Genomic DNA, 20,769 nt, shown 5'->3' with positions numbered 1-20,769 from the left:
GTCTCCTAAAAATACAAAAATTAGTCAGGCATGGTAGTGCATGCCTGTAATCCCAGCCACTTGGGAAGCTGAGGCATGAGAATTGCTTGAACCCAGGGAGGTGGAGGTTATAGTGAGCTTAGATTGCACCACTGCACTCCAGTCTGGGTGACAGAGCAAAACTATCTCCAGAAAAAAAAAAAAAGAATTTAGGCTAGGCTAGGAGTGGTGGCTCCCTCCTGTAATCTCAGCACTTTGGGAGGCTGAGGCTGGAGGATTGCTTGAGGCCAGGAGTTTGAGATCAGCCTGGGCAACAAGAGAGACCCTGTGTCTAAAAATAATAATAATAATAAAAAAAAATAAAGAATTTAGACAAACACTATGAAAGCTAAGGATGCAGAAATTTGGGGAAAAGTCTCAAGAATTTATATATATATAATATATTTATATATCATAATTATATAATTATATATAATTTATATAATAAAATATAATTAATATAATAAAATATATAATTATTATATATAATTCAATGATATATAATATATATAAATACATATATTCTCTTTATAGAAAGAGGGAGAGAGAGAGACGCATGTATGCATATACATATCTCAGGGGTTTCTTTTCTGGGCAGCTGGATTTTGGGATGTCAACCTGCCTACCATTTGTGTCACCCCTCCCCAGAAGGACAGGTGCAGAGGAAGAGTGGGAAGAAAGATTAGCTCCCTGCTTCAGAACCCCAGTTCTGGTTACAAATCACTGAGTCTCCACTGGCTGCCCTGTCTTCCCAGGTGAGAGGGGCCCAGAACTCTTCCATCCCCCAACTCTCAGCCCAGCTAAGCCTCTTCCTCTGCATAAGACCCAGTTCACACCAGCTCCAGGGCCACCCTTGCAAATACTCCTGGCCTGTCTCCCTCCTTCAGTCTTCTTATTCACTAGGCATTAACACAGTTACTATCTGATCCATCCCATGAATTAGCTTTCTGATTTGCCCTTCCCTTGATAACCCCTTAAGTGTTGGATATCTTATATTTCTTATGGTTTCCACATACTTTGCATACAGCAACCACTCAATAAAAATGTTTAACTGATTGACATTATGGAGTTATAGCTATGGTATAAGAAACCTATGACAATGAGATTTTCCTCCCTAAAAATGTCTACTGGACATTCTCAGCTTGCAGGTCAGTCCCTGAACAGGAATCAGGACTGTCTTGTGCTGGGTGACACTCTGTTTCCTCTGCTGTCAAATCATCTACATACTTTTTATGGAGGATCACAGTGCTGGGACGAGGAACATGTAAGCCACGTTCCCTTACAACTCCCTCTTGAGCTTCCGCCTGTACATTATCTGCACTGCTGTAAATCCTTGGTGTTTTTCAACTCAGTTCTAGCAGGTTACGGGGCATTGTACACACAGAGACCTGGGTTTGAAATCTGGTCCAACTGCCTAGTAGCTATAAAATCTTGGGAAAATAAGTATCTCTGGACCTCAGCTTCTTCATCTTTAAAATAGGGATAACTTGGAAGATTGTCGTAAAAGTAAATGAGATAATATTAATGTAACAAATGTCTGAGGCACAGCAGTTGCCCAATAAATGGTTAGTTATTATTATTAAAAAGAAGAGGAAGACACAGCAGGAGGAGGAAGAGGAAGGTGTAGGAACATTTTCTAATTTTTCTTTTCCTTCCATTTGTCTTCCTGGGGCAGGAAATGCCCCCACTGGCAGTCCTGAGAAAGGTTAGAAATTGCATTTTCTGAGTGCAGTGAGCAAAACCATTCATTTCTGTCCATCTAGGATGATTTAGATATGGACCTGCCCTCAGGCAGGGCAATGAGCATCTACAGACACTGCAGAGGCAGCGATTTTTGACTTTTATCCAAGAATGGTTCCTGGCACATATGAGGCACTTGATAAATGTCTGTTTATTGAAGGAACTCCTTCCAGCCCAAGGCCACACAAGATGCACGTTCACCTCTTAGACTCCCCATCATGGTATTCCACAGGGCCACTGGTCCTGCCCCTCACATTTATCCCATATGAATCTCCTGCTGATGTTCACAAATAACACTGTTGTTTCTGTGGCTATGTCTGCATCCGAGGCCATTTTATCCACAGAAGAATCCTGGGAGATGGGAGGCTGTCCTGGGCACACCTGGGTACCAGTGCTGACCCCCACCAGGCAGCATGGTGGTCCTTGAGTTAAGCAAGTTACAACTCAGCAGGTCCAACGTGCAAACAAATGCAAAAAAAAAAAAAAAAAAAAAAAGAAGAAGGAAGGGGAAAGATTAGCTATTAGGACTACTCTGATTGCAGGCACGGGAAAAATACTTACTTTCTTCTTGTTTTTTTTTTTTTGAGATGGAATTTCGTTCTTGTTGTCCAGGCTGGAGTGCAATGGCACAATCTCGGCTCACTGCAACCTCCGTTTCCCGGGTTCAAGTGATTCTCGTGCCTCAGCCTCCCAAGTAGCTGGGATTACAGGCATGCGCCACCACACCTGCCTAATTTTGTATTTTTAGTAGAGACAGGGTTTCTCCATGTTGGTCAGGCTGGTCTCGAACTTCTGACCTCAGGTGATCTGCCTGCCTCCGCCTCCCAAAATGCTGGGATTACAGGCGTGAGCCACCACGCCCAGCCAAAAGACTTACTTTCTAGAGTCAGGCTTTATTTGAGCAAAGCTAAGCAATACTATGCTTTTTCTTTCCTGATAATACTGGTAAAGACATGTAAAAACCTATTCCAAAATTTGCCTGCACTTCAATTTTATAGTGCTATTCTGTGGGGAAAAAATCTGCCAAGTAATATATAGGAACTAGAATGGAAATAAGCATCATCTTAAAGTGGTCCTAGGCTTGTTTTCCTTTTTAAAACAAAGGACAGAAGACCACACCGAGCAGCAACAACAAATGTGAATTTCTCTACATCATGTGCAGCATCCAGGATTGAGGCCAGGCTATCCCTGGTCACGGGGAAGGAAACAAAACGTTGTCACCAGCCCAAGGAATAGACTATTTATGTGTGATGTGTGTGAGGGCTGCTCGGTGTGGTTTCATTTCAGAAACACTGTTGTGGCTGGGCCCCCAGATCTAACACCTCCTATAGTGAACACAGTCCACCTCCGTTGGGTTACACATCCATGGCCAAATGTAGCACTGTTCTCACCCTTCAACCAAACCGTGGTGACGTCTGGCAAGAGGAGTTTGAGGGAGTGAAGGACGAGCGACTTTCGCTTTTTACTTGACATATTTCTGTATTGTTTTAAATGTCTTATAAATAGCATGCATTACTCTATTGCTTAAAAATGCATACATACATATTCCCCAAATGAAAGCATGTCTCTTCATCAGCAATGAGCTATTTTAACCATTTAAACTCTCCATTACCTCCTCCCTCACCTTCACCTTCCCTGCAGACCACAACCCAAACCCTTGGTAACAATCACCTACTGGTTTGAATATTAGTAATCACAATAGGTAGCATTCTTAACTCTCCAATGGGCAGGTCTTGTGCAGGAAGTTCAGGGGTGAAACCCACCTGATCGCTTCATTCTTGTCCTCACGTGGTCATAACCAACTGGCCCTTGAATGAGAGGCGCATGGTCCTAATAAGTTCAGGAGGCCTGTTTCCTGTCTCAGATGGAGAGCTCCGAGGCCTGAGCGGAGGGCGAGCCCGGGGCACTGGTCACAGCTGGGTCCTCTCCGACAGTAGTACCTTCTCTGTGCATCCCTGTGTTACTCATGGCCCAAACCTCCCTTGTGAGTCACGGGCTCTGAGGGCTATGGGGCAGGGCAGTGTGGCCTTTTCCAGGAGGTGTGTCGTGAAGCTACCATCACAACAGCCACACCTACCTCCTGGGATTCTGAGTCCCCGCTGTGTCTCCCCACGGCCATGCACCTGCCTCAATCATCCTTCTGAAGAGCCTGCATGTCCCCATCTGCCCTGCTCAGTCATCCTTCTGAAGAGCCTGCATGTTCCGGTCTGCCCTGCTGAACACCACCCCACACCCAGCTGTCTCCTGTATACCCCCAGGGTCCTGCGCACTGCTTCTGGGAGGGAGGCAGACCCTAATGGGCAGAAAGGAATGAATCTGGTCACAATAGTCAGAACTGTCAGGGAGGAAATTAGCAAGGCGACAGGAAAAAGCCAGCAGGGCTTGCACAGGATGTGGCCAGGGAAGCCTCTCCGAAGTCACCTCGATTTGAAGACCTGGGGGATGAGCAGTAGTGGCCAACTGAAAGCAGGGAGGAAGGTATCCGGGACGAAGTGACAGCCCAGGAGCCCTGAGGAGACACATGCCTGCTGTGGCCAAGGCACAGAAAGGCTCTCCCCTCTCCGGACCTCCAGGCTGATTTGGCAAATGACCTATTCCTGTATCTCCACTCTGTGGTCCAACAGGCACCTCAGCCTTCATACACTCAAACCCAATGCCCGATACACCTCCACCACCACCTTGCCAAACCTTGCTCTTCACACAACATTCTCGATCTCAGTGAAAGGCAACCTCATTCTTTCAATTGCTCGGACCCCAAACCTAGAAGTCATCCTAGACTCCTCTCTCGCAAATCCTAGTGCCTCAGGTGTCCTACCACGTCTGCCCACCTCCACTGCTATCAGCCAGTTCTCAGCCATCACCATCTTGCACCTAGATCATGGCCAGAGCCCCTGGTCTTTTTGCTTCCTCCCCACCCCTTGGCACTGCTGTCCCCCAACATCCCCATGGCTCACTCCCTCACTTTCTTCTGGTCTCTGCTCAGATATCTTAGTGAGGCGTGCTGTCTTTATGCAAATGGGTAGTGCATTCTAAACAGGATCATTTGGAGCTTGTCTGAGAGAAAGTTAATGGAAAAATCAAAGAAATAGAAAGACACAGCACATGCTCTCTCTCTCTGTCTCTCTCTGTGTGTGTGTGTGTGTGTGTGTGTGTTTGTGTGTGTATACAGTTGCCCCTCAGTACCCACAGGGGATCTGTTCCAGGACTTCCATGGATTGCCAAGTCTCTTATATAAAATGGTGTTGTGTTTGCCTACAACCCATGCACATCCTCCCGTATACTTTAAATCATCTCTAGATTACTTGTAATACCTAATACAATGTAAATGCTATGTAAATGGTTGTTATACTGTACTGTTTAGGAAATAATGACAAGAAAAAAAGTCTGTACATGTTCAGTACAGATGCAACCACTGCTGTCCTAAGCTACATTGTTGACCCACAGTTGGTTGAATCTGAGGATCTGGAACCTGTTCATGCAAAGGGCTGACTGTGTGTGTGTGTGTGTGTGTGTAGAGTGGTTTACTAAACATTACATATTGTTATACATAGTATATTATACATATTATGCATATACATACATATACACACACACACATGGTGGTTGGCCAGCAGCGGCTGTTCTGGGGTGGATGAGTGAGGGCGATGTTCTGTTTCTTGCTCTGGATGCTGGTTATGGTATACAGAATGGTTGGTTTGTACAAATCCATCAGGTAGCATATTTATGATATATGCCCTCTTCTGAATTTGCATTTATAGGTTAATAAAAGTTTGGTTTTTTTTTTTTTTTTTGTATTTTTTAGTAGAGACGGGGTTTCACCGTATTAGCCAGGATGGTCTCGATCTCCTGACCTCATGATCCGCCCGTCTCGGCCTCCCAAAGTGCTGGGATTACAGGCTTGAGCCACCGCGCCCGGCCGTTTGGGATTTTTTTAAATAAAGCTTCACTAATATGAGATTTACATTTGGATGGAGATAAACAGCCAACGCACACTCCCTTTCGGCAACATTTGAGAGCAAAATTTAGTATCCTGATGAAACTCAGTGACTAATTGGCACTTTCTCTCTCTATGCAAAAGACTTACCACCCCGTGGTTGCACTGGTCAGGATCGCCTCGAACAGCAGTATTGATAAGCCAGCTGTGATTATCTGTAGAAATAATTTCAACAAAAGGTCATTACACCAGCAGGGCTCTGGTAAACTCCAATGTCATTTTTTTCACAAGCTTAGTTCATTTGAGTTCGGATTCCTGCCATCAGGTACTTCTTTCCACTTCGCATGTCCTCTTCCCCCACAGGCTTCCTAGTCAGCCCCCTGTACTTAGCGGCGCCTGTGAGCCAAGCATTTGGTGTAGAAAAGGCTAAGTCTTAGTCTGTTTTGGAGGTGAGAATGTTCAAAGAAGCATTTAACTTCCAAATTCTTCAAAAGGGAGGCGCACAGCCAAGGCCGCCCTCATCTCTCTCCAGGGAAGGGGTATATTAGGAAAACTCATTTCCATTTTGTCTCAGCAAAGCAGAAATCATCTCCAAGGTCAGATGTGCTCATTAACCTGTTCTCAGATCCTCCAGATAAAAAGTTATCTGTCACCCAGCCTTTGTCGGATGAACCATCTCTCTGTCCTCTCCTAATGCTCCCATCTTTCTGATCCATGACACACATTCTAAGAAACCAGGTGCATCCTGGGAAAAGGAGTGATTAAATCATTAATTAATTATTTACAAATATCTAGAAGCCAGAGGAGAGGGAAGAGGTTACCTCCACATCTCTCAAGGCTGGAAATTCCAGAAAAGTGTCTCAGGAATGGCAGCCACAGGACTCAGACCTCAGAAGTGCCTCGAACCCCTCAGCACCAAGAGTGTGTGTGAACCAGTGGCCCAGCTCTGTCCACACTTGGAATGTCTACTTAAGGAAGGATGTTTCTGGCTTCCAGTCTTCTGCATCCTGCCGGTCAAAAAGCTTCCATGGGGAAGGTAAGCTTAAGAATCTGCTTTCTTGCAGTGAGAGGTAGGATGCAGGCCTCGCTGGGAGAGGTTCAGTTGAGCTGCAGGTCCTCAGAAACGTCAGCTACCATCTCCCTCAGGGGGATTTCATGTGCTGTCTTGGAGCCCTCTTTGGGTTTCCAAGCTGGGAGCAAGGCAGCAGACGAACCTCATGGTCACTCGTTTACCATCTCAGAAAGAAGTCTGGAACTACAAATCCAGAACCCTCATATAGGATATAAACGTGGTGAGATTTTGGAACTTTTCTTTTTTTTTCTTTTTGAGACGGAGTCTCGCTCTGTCGCCCAGGCTGGAGTGCAGTGGCCAGATCTCAGCTCACTGCAAGCTCTGCCTCCCAGGTTTACGCCCTTCTCCTGCCTCAGCCGCCTGAGTAGCTGGGACTACAGGCACCCGCCACCTTGCCCGGCTAGTTTTTTGTATTTTTTAGTAGAGACGGGGTTTCACCGTGTTAGCCAGGATGGTCTCGATCTCCTGACCTCATGATCCGCCCGTCTCGGCCTCCCAAAGTGCTGGGATTACAGGCGTGAGCCACCGCGCCCGGCTGGAACTTTTTGTAGTTAAGTCATTTAGTATCACTTTCTGCCTTGCTTTACTGATTTGTAGCAAAAACCTTGACTATAAAAAAAGATCTGGGTATTGTCTTGAGGGGTAATAAAGAAGTAGAAGTTCAGCCAGAGAGACAATTCCAAGAATACAAACGATAGGGAAAGAGATTTCTCTAAGTGGAGACTAATGGTAGCTTTTTCTTAAAGATCATATTGAATGACAACTTTTGAGTTGATGTGCATGATGAATGGATGAATGTCCCTCTTTTCTTTTCCTTTTCTTTTCTTTTTTTTAGACTGGAGTGCAGTGGCGTGATCTCAGCTCACTGTAGCCTCGACCTCTCAGGACTCAAGCACTCCTCCCAGCACAGCCTCCTGAGTAGCTGGGACTACAGGCATACACTGCCACACCCAGCTGATTTTTAATATTTTTTTGTAGAGACGTCTCACTTTGTTGCCCAGGCTGGTCTTGAACTCCTGGGCTCAAGCAATCCCACCCGCCTTGGCCTCCCAAAGTGCTGGAATTATAGGCATTAGCCACCGCGCCTGGCCCTTCTTTTTTCTTTCTTTCTTTTTTTTTTTTTTTTTAACATTTAATTTAGGACTTCTGCATCTATGGTCATAAATGAAGTGGGCTAAAATGTTATTACCTCTCAGTGCAATTGTCTGGTCTTGGAAACAATGTTGTACTAACCACATAAGTGAGTTCATCAGCTTCTCTGCTTAGCCTGCAACAGTTATAGATGATCTTGACTCTGAAAGTTAGCCCTGACTTGAAGGCCCCTGGACCTAGATCTCCTAGCTAGGGTTATCTTTAATGGCTATTAACCTAATCAAGTCTTCTCTTTCTCGTTGTTGCATATTTTCCATTTTCGCTTTTCCCAAAAATGCATTTCATCCAGGTCTCCCGATTCATTAACATTTAGCTGTTTGGAGAAATATTTTACATTGTTTGTGCCTGTTTGCTTACCTTCCTTTTTATTCTTTTTTGTTGTTCTTGTTATATTTCTCTTCACTCCCGCTACCCCCTTCATTAGTCTTGACTAAAGTTAACTATGTTGTTAGTCATTCTTTCCTTTTGCAACTTCTTAGACATGGCCTGGGATGGTGCCAATGGAGATGTATTTCTTGGACTTGCTGAGAAAGGCTCCGTCCCACTGGTGGATGTTGGCTGTGCTGGCAGCTCAGCATAATGGAACACTTCGCTTGATTTACAAGTTGGGACCCAACTTGTCTTTTCTATGTCCTCACCATTGTCTTTATCATCCTTGCCTGTTTTTACCAGCTGTTCAAGGCCTTCTTCTATTGGCTTCTTCTCTCCTTGTTCTCTGATTGCCTATCTCAGATGACTTTCAGTCCAGCTGATAAAAAAGGACAACTGCCCTGTGGCCCAACACACCCACAGCCTGGGCTTTGTGCCTCTGCTCCTCTGTGAGCCTCTTGAGCTTAGGAGGAATCCTGTCTGCTGTGAGATAGACAGCTGTTCTGCTCATTCCTCTGAACTGCACCTTTTGCCAAAAAAAAACACGTCTTAAACATTTTAAACCAGCCCTTACTTGAAAAGAAGGTTGGTTTAGCAGCCACGCCGGTGCCTTCACCATCTGCCGCTTCCTGGAAATGTTTGTATAGTCTCCTGCCTTCTCCTGAGCCACCTTTTCAAAATTCTCAAGTTTTGTCACTCAAGGAGCAAGTGTGCTGCTGCCTGAGACCCTTTATCTTATTTCTGTAGAGAACGTAGACTGAAGTTGTTTGTACCGTGGGACAACTGTGGGGTCAGACGGGCCCATTTTTACTCTATTTGGTACAAACTTCTTGCTTTCTTTTACTTCCATCACAAGCCCAATGGTCAGCTCTCTTTTTGGAGGCATTCTCTCTCTCTCATTCTCTCTGCCCTCTCTCTCTCTCATACACACACACTCTCTCTCTCTCTCCCATACACACACATACACACGTGTACACACACACACACACACACACACACACATGAATGATCACCAAAGTTCTACTATTTCATAAAAGTCAGTTCATAAGAAAGGACAGCTGGGCAAGGTGGCTCACGCCTGTAATCCCAGCACTTTGGGAGGCCAAGACGGGTGGATCACCTGAGGTCAGGAGTTTGAGACCAGCCTGGCCATCATGGTAAAACCCCATCTCTACTAAAAAAATACAAAAAACTAGTCGGGTTTGGTGGCGGATGCCTGTAATCCCAGCCACTTGGGAGTCCAAGGCACGAGAATCGCTTGAACCTGGGAGGAGGAGCTTGCAGTGAGCCGAGATCGCACCACCATACTCCAGCCTGGGCAACAGAGCGAGACTTTGTCTCAAAAAAAAAGAAAGGGCAAGGAGCAGCCCACAACTCTGCTCAGAGAGGTGGACACTAGGCACTGGCGGCCTGACTCCCCAGTGGAGGACTTGCCCCCATGCACTGCCCTCACTGTGGGTACGGTTCAAATGCACGTCTCAGCAGAGGGACAGATTTCTGTACATCAGGAGCCTGTGGAGCTGCTCAAGAACACTCAAAAGTGAGACTGTTAAATCTGCTCGTGCCCAGAGTCCACTCCATTCGTAACTGCATTGAGGAGGAAACAGAAGCCAGGAGAGGTGCAGTGTGCCAAGTCTGGGCGCAGGATGTCCCACGTGTAGTCACCCAGGGCACAGCCCAAGAGGCAAAGGGACTCCCTTAACTCACGTGGGGAGACAGTGACAAAGAGATGGTGTGTGACTGCTCCAGGGACCCAGGGAGTTCGTGGCAGTGAGGAACAGAACCAAGGCCTTGACTCCTAGATCAATTTTCTCCAACGGTCAAAAACTCAAGGGCCCACTCAAGCTCTATACAGCTTTTAAAAAGAAGAACCCAGTGAAAGCAGGGCCTCTAGCAGATATCTGCACACCCACATTCATAGCAGCACCACTCACAACAGCCAAAGCTGGAGGCAAACCAGTTGTCCAAGGAGGGATAGACAGAGAAGCAAAATGCGGGGCATACCTATGATGGAATATTATTCAGTCTTAATGAGGAAGGAAACTCTGATTAATGCTACCCTATGGAAGACATTATGCTAAGTGAAATACACCAGACACAGAAGGACAAATACAGTATCATTTCACTTATATGAGTTACTTGGAATTGTCAAACTCATAGAGACAGAAAGTAGAATGATGGTTGTCAGGGCCTAGGAGGAGCAAGGAATCGGGATTAGTGTTTAATGGATACAGAGTTTCAGTTTAGGAAGAAAAATTTGTGGAAATGGATGGTGGTGATGGTTGTACAACGGTCTGAATTTAATCAATGCCAGTGAACTGTCCAGTTATAAATGGTAAATGTCCAGTTACAAAATGGTAAATCTTATGTTTATTTTAGCATACACACAAAATCCATTTCTTTTTCTCTGCTTAAATTCTTTTTTTTGAGATGGAGTCTCACTCTGTCCCCCAGGCTGGAGTGCAGCGGCGCGATCTCAGCTCACTGCAAGCTCCGCCTCCTAAAGCTCACGCCATTCTCCTGCCTCAGCCTCCCGAGCAGCTGGGAGTACAGGCGCCCGCCACCACACCCAGCTAATTTTTTTTGTATTTTTAGTAGAGACAGGGTTTCACCATGTTAGCCAGGATGGCCTCGATCTCCTGACCTCATGATTCGGCCTCCCAAAGTGCTGGGATTACAGGCATGAGCCATCATGCCTGGCCTTAAATTCTTAATTCTTACCCCTTTCCCCAACTTTGTTTTGTTTTTTTTTTAAACAAAATATTTTTAAGAGTTGGTGCCTTGCTATGTTGCCCAGGTTAGAGTGCAGTAGCTATTCACAGGTGAGATCAAGGCTGTAGCCTTGAATTCCAGCTCAAATGATCCTCATACCTCAGCCTCCTGAGTAGCTGGGACCACAGGCACCATGACACCTGATATCTTCCTCCTACTTTGCCTGCCTAAAGCCCCTAGGCCTCAGGCAAGAGTCCTCCAAAAGGATGATGTGTTCTCTCCCCAGCACCTGGTTTCTACCTGCTTGATGCCCCCACTACTGTCCTGTTCATCAGTGATCTCTTTACAAGCCTATCTCCCCTCTCTGCACTGTGAACTCTTCAGGTCAAAGACTTGGAAGCCATCACAGGACCACGCTCAGTGCCGCAGAGCCTGGTTCAGTCACGTTCGACAAAGGCTGGAAAGAACCTGAGCCTCCGATCCTCTCTGGAGGGCACGTGAGCATGCAACAGGCTTAGTATTGGCTTCCTTTTTGCTCACTTGGAAAGTCAGCTCTGAGGAAGAGGCTCCTCATGTGCTTGAAAGCTCAGAATTTGCTCTGAGACATATGTAGGAACATGCAGTTTCAGCACAGAAACAAAATCTTTTATCAATAAGCCCCAAATAAGCATTTAAAAGCGAAGGGGTAAAATAGGGAAAAGAAAAAAAAAAAAAAAAAAAGGAGCCCCCTGTGACTCTGGAGCACTTGGAGGCTTACAAAGGAATGCACTGGTATGAGAGTGTGATGACAAGCATAACTTTAATTCCTGACTTCCAGCTCCTGGGTGACAAGGTCACCCAGGATGATCAGTAATTCTACCAAGAACACACAGGTGTGAAATCTATCCAGCCTTCACTTCCTGCCTAGCCCTCGAGGAGCAGCATTGCCACCTCCCCCATCGCTTGCTAAGCACTAGTTGTGGGAATGCATTGCTTTTCCCATTTGTACCAGGGGCTTCCTGAGTGATCCCCCTGGTGCTGGGACCTCGGGCACAGCACCCCCAGGTATTAGCACTGAGGACGGAACCACTGAAGCGGCCTCTTCCCTCCCCTCCTCTCACTGCACCCCAACCACCCAAGGCCACACAGTCCACTGAGTGGGACCTTGCTTTGGTCCTGACTCTCGAGCCATACCAGGTTCCCTCTTCATGTTCTACACTTGACTCTGATCTCCAACCCAGGGAAGGGAGCTTTCTAGGCTGCCTGGCTCTGGCCGGACCTTGGCCTTATGACCAGAACCTTCACTGATGCCCCAGAGAACTAGGACTAATAATCCAGAAGGACTCTCCACTGAGTACTGACCGTCGCCTGGATTTCCAACCCCGTGTCCAACCTGCCAGGTTTAGAGCTTAACTGTTAAGCCCCAGCGGACACTACACACAGCCCTCACCAGCTGCACCTCCAGCGCTCCAGAGCCAGCCTCCACATGAATAGCCTCTTAGGCTTGGACACACCTTGGATCAAGAGTGTCCCAAATTCTAGCCATCCTTGCCTTCCTCTTCAGAGATGCACGCAAAAGGCCTCATGCTCCAAGGCTTTAGGTGTCATGTCACTTGCTCCACAGTTAATCAGTGGATTGGTCTCCTGTTGCATCAAGCAATCCTTTCCTCTGAGTAACAGAAATCGATCCCAGTGCATCTCACTGTGTGGTCATGGGATAAAACCAAGCTCCCAGTATTCCAGGGCTGAGAGTCAGGTCCCAGATGTTAACAAGCCTACTGCAGTGTGCTTACCCTGGGGGGCTACTAAGTGCTCTGACATCACCTTCAATGCGATAATATTCCCCAAAGCACAAGAGTCTTTCTCACACATTACATTTTGTCCTCCAACAATGTTAGTAAAAGCATAAACATTTTTGAAAAGCCCTCTTGAAATGACTAAAATCTGCCCATGAAAAAACTTTCAAGTTACTCTTGGAACTAGCCATTCAAGAAGACCTATGAAATAGTCATCACCTGTACTATCAATTGGTGTATTCGCTTATAAAAAGCATTTTAAAACACAGATTTTTCCCAAAGAAGAAAGAGTCTTGTCGTCTGAGGAATGTCTCCTTCTCACACGCAGACCTGAATAACAAACACCAGGACCTGCCACAGGCAGAGGGGTGCCAACAACAGCAGAACTCAATACGATGTGTCAGCCGCAGGGCTTTGAACTTCCTGGCTTTGTCAACGGCTGTCACAACCTCTGTGTTATTTAAACAGATTTTGGTATTTAAAGCAGATCAGGTTTGTTTTTCAAACATTCATTTCAATCCTAAGAGAAATTTTCCATTTAAGGGAAAAATGGTAGTGGTGGTGGTGGTGGTGGGGGTGCTGTAAGTAGGAACCTGCCAGATAATCAGAGATTTAGATTTATTGTTTTATTGGTTTTTAAATGCATATGACTCTTAAGAAAAAAGTGATGCATACAAGGTTCTCTCTTGCCTGCTTCTTCAGCCCAGTTGCAGCCATGTACCTCCCTCTTAAAGGGGTTGCAATTTTTCAGTTTCCTACAAGTTCTCTCTGCCTGGAAACATTTCATAGGTCCACTGACATAATTCCGACTCACTGTTCAAAAATCCATCTTGAGAAAAGTTTTACTGAACGTGGCCCCCATCCACACACCCAACTGGATCGAGCACTTCCTCTCAAGGCTCCCACAATCCCTTGCCATTGCACATGCCAAACCCTATTTCAATATGTGATCTTCTCCCAATCAGGGCATGTGCTATTCAGCTTTGAACGTTCAGGGGCTAGCAAGAGAGACTTGCATGTGATAAGGGCCTGATAACAGTTTCTGCACCAGATAATCAGAGCTGCTAATATAACCTTTAAGGTCACAGTACTGTTTTGTTTGGTTGTTTAATCCTTTTTCATATATTTGGGAAAACTGGAACCAAGGACTTGAGAACCACTGGAACATTCTCTCTACCCCTTATCCTTCACCAGTTTTCTCCACAGAGTTAGAAAGAGCTTCACAGAGAGGATCTAAGACTGTATCTCTCTGGATTCTAGTCCTAAAATGCCAGGGAAGATTCTAATTGGCTTCTAGACCAACTGACTGTGGCCTGGGAGGCAGAGTCATATAAGAATAGGAAGGTCACTCAGGAACTTCATGGTTGGAAGAAGGAAGGAACATTTTATTGGAGGAAGGTAAGGGAAGTGCTGGCAGGCAGAACAACAGGTAGCTTTCTTCTACCTGCCATGCAAAAATGTGGTCACAGACAAGCAGCATCAGCAACACCTGGGAGCTTGCACGAAATGCAGAATCTCAGGTTCCACCCCTGACCTACTAACCAGCATCTGCACTGGCACCAATGCACAGGTGATATGCATACACATTAAAATGTGAGAGTTCTGTTCTATACCCCTCAACCCCAGCCACAAGGCTCCAGAATGACTTTCTCCAGCTGGTGTGCAAACACGCTGCACTGCTACCTCTCCAGGGATGGGCGGACTCCAGTTCTCCCACAGGCCACCGAGTTGGAGGCGTATTTCAGACAGTCTTGGAGTCTGTCTATGTTGCAGACTCACATATGGATGTTACCCACCTGGTCTTCCTTCCAGGTTAAAGAGTAAAAATCTAATATAAAATTTATCATCTGAGAGTAGACTCTTTTTCTCCTAGAACCCACAGAACTATTCCAAGTCCACTAGACAGAAATCACAGCCTATACTCATAACTCTATTTGGCATTTAAAAATTTTCAATTAACCCTTAATACCCATCTTACGATTTATTACCACACTCAGTGTAATTATTAACAAGGGACAACTCATGCTAAACTCCAGGCATGGCTATTAACAGTATTTAATATTGCCTCATCAAAATATATGAACCATTAATGTTGCCAGATATCAGACCAACATTTATTATAAGCACAATGGGATTGAGAACATAGACGAGGAACAAAAAGAGATTAGGTTTATGTGAAGGAAGGATAAATTTTAAACCTAGAGAAATCTTAGGTGACTTTTAACAAACTCCTACCTTATAGAAGCATCCACAAAAGAATGAAACTAGAAAACTGTGACATGACTTATATCGTTCATGGAAGACAGGGGAAGAAAGTCACCAAAATGTGATGAGGGCATAAAATGTCCCAGACACCAGGCTCTGCTGTATCACAGAGAAAATCTCACGTGATCCTCACAACATCCCTGCACAGGAGGCTGCTTGGCCCCATTTTTACAGATGAAGAAACTGAAGCTCACAGAGGATAAATACCTTGCTCAAAGTATACAGTTTAAACAAAGGAAGAGTTGGGACCAAAACCCAGGTCTCCTGAGTCCTGTGGCAATCTCCTTTCTAACTCCAAGCTAACCCTCAACAGTGGCTTTGCTTAATCCTGGCTCAGTAGTTTTCAGCCTCTCAGCCCTGATGGCACATTTAAAATCCTGTGAGAAGTTACACACACACACACACACACACGCACACACACGCACACAAACACCACTAATATCCTGTTCCATGTCAACTAAATAAAAATTTCTTGAACTGAAGCCCAGGATTTAGCATTTTTTAAAAAGACCCCCTTGTAATTCTCATAGGAAGATAGGATTGAATCCCTGATTACTGCTACGTTACTAGTTTGAGTAAAAGTACCCACAAAATTGCCAAACATCACAGAACCACTTCATAGCATCAATGAAATAGGCCAGACCCTGTGAAACAAGGCATCATCATCACTATCCCGCTCATCCCATCATCACTGCAGGTATCATTTGCTGCACCATTTTACATTCCCACCAGCAGTGTGTGAGGATTCCAACTTTTTTGTGCAAATATGGAATATTTAAGCTGTTATTGATATATACCGTGCATACAGAAATACATGCAAAAAGCACTCACGTAAACCTTAATAAATGATTACAGACTGAATACATGTATGTAACCAAGGAACAGCATCAGTGTCACTTGTGTCCCCATACAACTACTATTTTTCTCCCTCCCCTCCAAAGATCTAAAGATCTGCCATTGTAGATTAGATATACTTTGTCTGTTTATATGTTTCTTTTTTTTTTCTTTTTTCAGACAGAGTCTTGCTCTGTCGCCCAGGCTGGAGTGCAGTGGCTGATGTCTGCTCACTGCAACCTCCGCCTCCAGGTTCCAAGCGATTCTCATGCCTCAGCCTCCTGAGTAGCTGGGATTACAGGCGTGCACCTCCACACCCAGGTTATTTTTGTATTTTTAGTAGAGACTGGGTTTCACCATGTTGGCCAGGCTGATCTCGAGCTCCTGACCTCAAGTGCTCCACCTTCCTTGGCCTCTCAAAGTGCTGGGATTACAGGTGTGAGTCCACCACACCTGACGGTATGTGTTTCATTATAGAAAATTTTAAATGTGTACAAAGAAGGTTCCAATTTCTTCACAGTTTTCTTTCTTTTTAATTCTAGCCATCCCAGCGGGTGTGAAGGGATACCTCACTGCGGTTTTGGTTTGTATTTCTCTGATGACTAATGACACTGAGCATCTTTTTCATGGGCTTATTGGCCAGTTGTTCATTCTTCTTTGGAGAACTGTCTAGATCCCTTGCCCACTTTAAAAATTGGGGGCTCTAAAAATGATTGAGGTATAAGAGTTCTTTATATGTTGTAGATATGAGTCCCATATCAAACATATGATTTGTTTGTGGGCTGTCTTTTCACTTTCTTGGTGGTGTCCTTTGCAGCTCAACAGTTCTTAATTTTGATGAAGTCTACTTTATCTATTTTTTCTTTTGTTGTTTGTACTTTTGGTATGTGCCATGGTCATATTTTATGTAGCAAGGAATTCTAAGTCACTATTTCACCTGACATCTTAATTAACACTCTACACATATCATATAGGTATATCACGGTTTCCTTTTCATAGACCCATTCATTTATTCTATCTTCAAACACCTATATTTTACTTTACAACATGATCTATCCAAATTATGTACTACTGCCCTTGATGTATAATGAGCTTCCAATGTGATGTTAGGAAAAAGTCAATATCATGCTATGTGATATAAACCCATCTATGTGATATGATATGTGATTCAGTAAAAATGTGAGGATTAGATCCAATAAGCATGTATTAATACATTTAATAAAGGAGTCTAGAAACTTTATGTAGTAATTCTTCAAATTCTTCATAGTAATTTTTTTTTTTGAGACAGAGTCTTGCTCTGTCACCCAGGCTGGAGTACTGTAGCACGATCTTGGCTCACTGCAACCTCCGCCTCCCAGGTTCAAGTAATTCTCCTGCCTTAGCCTCCCAAGTAGCTGGGATCACAAGTGCATGCCACCATGTCTGGCTAATTTTTGTATTTTTAGCAGAGACAAGGTTTCATCATGTTGGCCAGGCTGGTCTCGAACTCCTGACCTCAAGTGATCCACCCACCTTGGCCTCCCAAAGTGCTGGGATTACAGGTGTGAGGCACTGCACCCAGCCTTCATAGTAATTTTGAAGAGGTTGGTGACCAGTTATTTAGAGTCAGAAGAGAATGCAGTGTTGAGACGACCTAATCACTCCCCTTACTTTATTTCCTTCCTTCCTTCCTTCCTTCCTTCCTTCCTTCCTTCCTTCCTTCCTTCCTTCCTTCCTTCCTTCTCTCTTTCTCTTTCTCTTTCTCTTTCTTTCTTTTGAGATGGAGTCTCTCTCTGTTGCCCATGCTGGAGTGCAATGGTGCGATTTCGGCTCACTGCAAGCTCTGCCTCCTGGGTTCAAGCGATCCTCCTGCCTCAGCCTCCTGAGTAGCTGGGATTACAGGTGCCCGCCACCACACCAAACTAATTTTTTTGTTTTTTTGAGATGGAGTTTTCACTCTTGTTGCCCAGGCTGGTATGCCATGGTGCGATCTTGGCTCACTGCAACCTCTGCCTCCTGGGTTCAAGCAATTCTCCTGCCTCAGCCTCTTAAGTAGCTGGGATTACAGGCGTACTCCACCACGCCCGGCTAATTTTTTGTATTTTCTGTAGAGACAGGGTTTCACCATGTTGCCCAGGCTGGTCTCAAACTCCTGACCTCAAGCAATCTGCCTGCCTCAGCCTCCCAAAGTGCTGGGATTACCGGCATGAGCCACCATGCCCGATCTACTTCAGCACGGTAAAGATGTCATTTCTGCAGCCAAGAGCCAGACGCATAAAATAAAATAAAGACGTCGTTTCATTGTCTATGAGTACTCACTGCTTCAGGTAAAAAGTCAGCCGTTGGCTTTGTGGTTGCTTCTTCCATTTAAGGTAATGTCCTTTTTCTCTAGTTGATTTTAAGATTTTTAAATTGATTGTTGATTTTCAAAGAAAAATTTGATAGTTTGAGTAGGATATACTGAAGTATTTTTTTTTTTTTTTGTATTTTATATGTGGGGTTTGGTGAGCTTCTTGAATCCATGGGTTGATGGCAGTCAACAGATTTGGAAAATTCTCAGCCAGCATCTCTTCAAATATTGCTTCTGCCCAATCTCTTTCTCCTGTTCTCCTAGAACTACAATTCTACAAATACTAGATCTTATGAACATTTCCCTCGTGTCTGTTATGCTCTGTTCTGCTCTTTCCATCCTTTTGTCCTCTTTGTGGAGTATTTTCTACTGACCTTGAGTTCACCAATCTTGCTACATTGTGACCAGTGGGCTCTTAGACCCATCAGATAAATTATTAATTTCAGATGTATCTTTCAGTTCTATAATAACTATCTGATTAAAAAAAAAAAACAGATTCTAATCTTGCACTGAATTGTCTCATTATTTTACCCATCTTTTCCTCTATTTTCTTTAACATATTATCCAGTCATTTTTAAGTTATTGCTAACATCATCTGTAGTTCTGTTCCTATCATTTTTCCCCACTTGATTATCAGTTATGCCTTCCTGCCTATTTACATGCTTGTGTCTTTGATTACAAGCTGGACACTGTGTATAGAAGAACTGCAGATGCTCCAGAGGATAGCTTCTACCAGGAAGCATTTCCCTTTCCCTCTAATAGGGTGATGAGGTCAATCCAACCAGGGATTTAGTGACTCAGGAATAGGCTGCAGCTCTAGTAACTTAGTCCACCTCTATTTTATCTAATCCCTGAGTTGTAAGCCCGCCCAGACTTGTGTTTAAGAGCTTGGTGGATCTCTGTCTCTTCATCCATAAAGGTCTGCCTTTCAGAGGTTTTTACCTTAGCTTTTTAGCCTCTCCTCCATGCAGGTTCAACACGTGGCAACTGTCTTTAGGGGAAGACTTGTGCTCTTGCTGCAGTCTCCTTCTTCTAGCAGGACTTTGTCTCCTAAATACCCCTAGGCTATAAGTTTTCACGCCTGCAGCCTCCTGTACCACCCAGAACTCAGCAAATGCCTCATGGGAAAAACTAGACTTCCTTTGGGGCTATTCTAGTTTCCAGTCCATCAAACCAGTTCAATATGACTGCCTCAACTCTGCTAGTTTCTCTTTCCCTAATATTTCCTCTTTTTGGACCAAGCCAGATCCTTAGCCCATACCCAGAATCAACAACTATCCTCCTCCTTCCCTGCCCTTACCATGAGGAAATCAGCTTGGCTACTCAGTATACCTAGCAAGGGTTCTTCCCTCTGGAAATTTGCTTAACAGCTCTCCAGTTTTCGTAAAAACATGATTTTTGCGATTTATTTATTTTTCCCCTAGTTGTTTCAGTTGAAATACTGGCCTGTCACAAGGTACAACAGTCTACTCTAAAGCAGGTTTCCCTTTTTTATATATTTGCAAAAACAGACCCAGAGAGATGGACTAAGCTACTGGATTTCAAACCAGGCTCAGCCAACCACTATTTCCCAAGAGCCACTGGATACCACCATGACACAAAGTGGGGAGTCTTTTTTTTTTTTTTTTTTTTTGAGACAGGGTCTTGCTCTGTCACCCAGGCTAGAGTATGGTGGTACAATCATTGCTCACTGCAGCCTCAGCCTCCCAGGTTCAACTGATTCTCCATCTCAGCCTCCTGAGTAGCTGGGACTACTGACATGCACCACCACACCCGGATACATTTTGTATATTTTGTAGAGATGGGGTTTCACCATGTTGGCCAGGCTGGCCTCGAACTCCTGGGCTCAAACGATCCATCCGCCATGGCCTCCCAAAGTGCTGGGATTATAGGTGTGAGCCACCACACCTGGCTGGCCTTTTCATTTGTCCTGAACAACTTCCCATTGGCTACAATTTTATTAACATGACAATTTTAATTAGCTTAAAAAAAAATCATAGGCTAGGTTTTTGTATACCCTAGCCTGGGGCAACAGAACTTTATCAAGGGCACAGTCTTTTTCCCTTTGGATACAGGGTTTCAGATAAAGTGTAATTGATGGTAACGACTATGGCAGGCTGGAGGCGAGAGGAATAGTCAGCTCCCTCTCCTCACGATTCCTTCTCTGCCCACGGAGGAAGGAACTCTTCTGCCTTCACTTGTATCATTTCATTATCTTCCAAGTTCATTCTAAGGGGAATAGTTGTTTATCTGATTGTACATTTTACACTAGTCAGTGAGACTCTAATGCTTTAAAGGCAGGAACCCAGACGCCACATAGTCTCTTCTCTTGAATCTATGCAACAACATTCTGTTGACTCTCCATCTGCACGTGTTGTGGTTTAGGGAGGAGGATGGAAAGGAAGCCATGCCTTGCATGGGGTACAGAAAGTCTCTGCTTCCCAGCCAGGGTTGAGTGTTTTTGGTTTAACTCAACGTTTTTCCCACTTACTATTCCTTGTCCATATGTTCTCTTGGTTTTTATCCCGAGAAGGGAGGTGGAGTGGGTAGTAGAATTCAAGTACCAAAA

At 44.7% G+C, this 20,769-nt stretch overlaps 1 protein-coding gene across 5 annotated transcripts in view; it reads right to left on the bottom strand.

Moving 5' to 3' along the window:
- TMEM241 (transmembrane protein 241) overlaps positions 1-20,769 on the bottom strand; it is a 140,095-nt gene that overhangs the window by 7,988 nt on the left and 111,338 nt on the right. For 4 of the 5 annotated variants that reach the window (XM_023207789.1, XM_023207791.1, XM_023207792.1 and 1 more), the window contains one exon: positions 5,843-5,907. The exons of the other annotated variant lie outside the window; for it this stretch is intronic. In XM_023207789.1, coding sequence (XP_023063557.1) covers positions 5,843-5,907 — 65 coding nt within the window. The remainder of the gene's footprint in view (positions 1-5,842; positions 5,908-20,769) is intronic. 5 annotated transcript variants of the gene reach the window in all.

This window comes from Piliocolobus tephrosceles, chromosome 18 (assembly GCF_002776525.5).
Source record: "Piliocolobus tephrosceles isolate RC106 chromosome 18, ASM277652v3, whole genome shotgun sequence".
Lineage (NCBI taxonomy): Eukaryota > Metazoa > Chordata > Mammalia > Primates > Cercopithecidae > Piliocolobus > Piliocolobus tephrosceles.
Note: the sequence above shows the minus strand (reverse complement) of the source record. Positions and strands in the feature narration are given on the sequence as shown.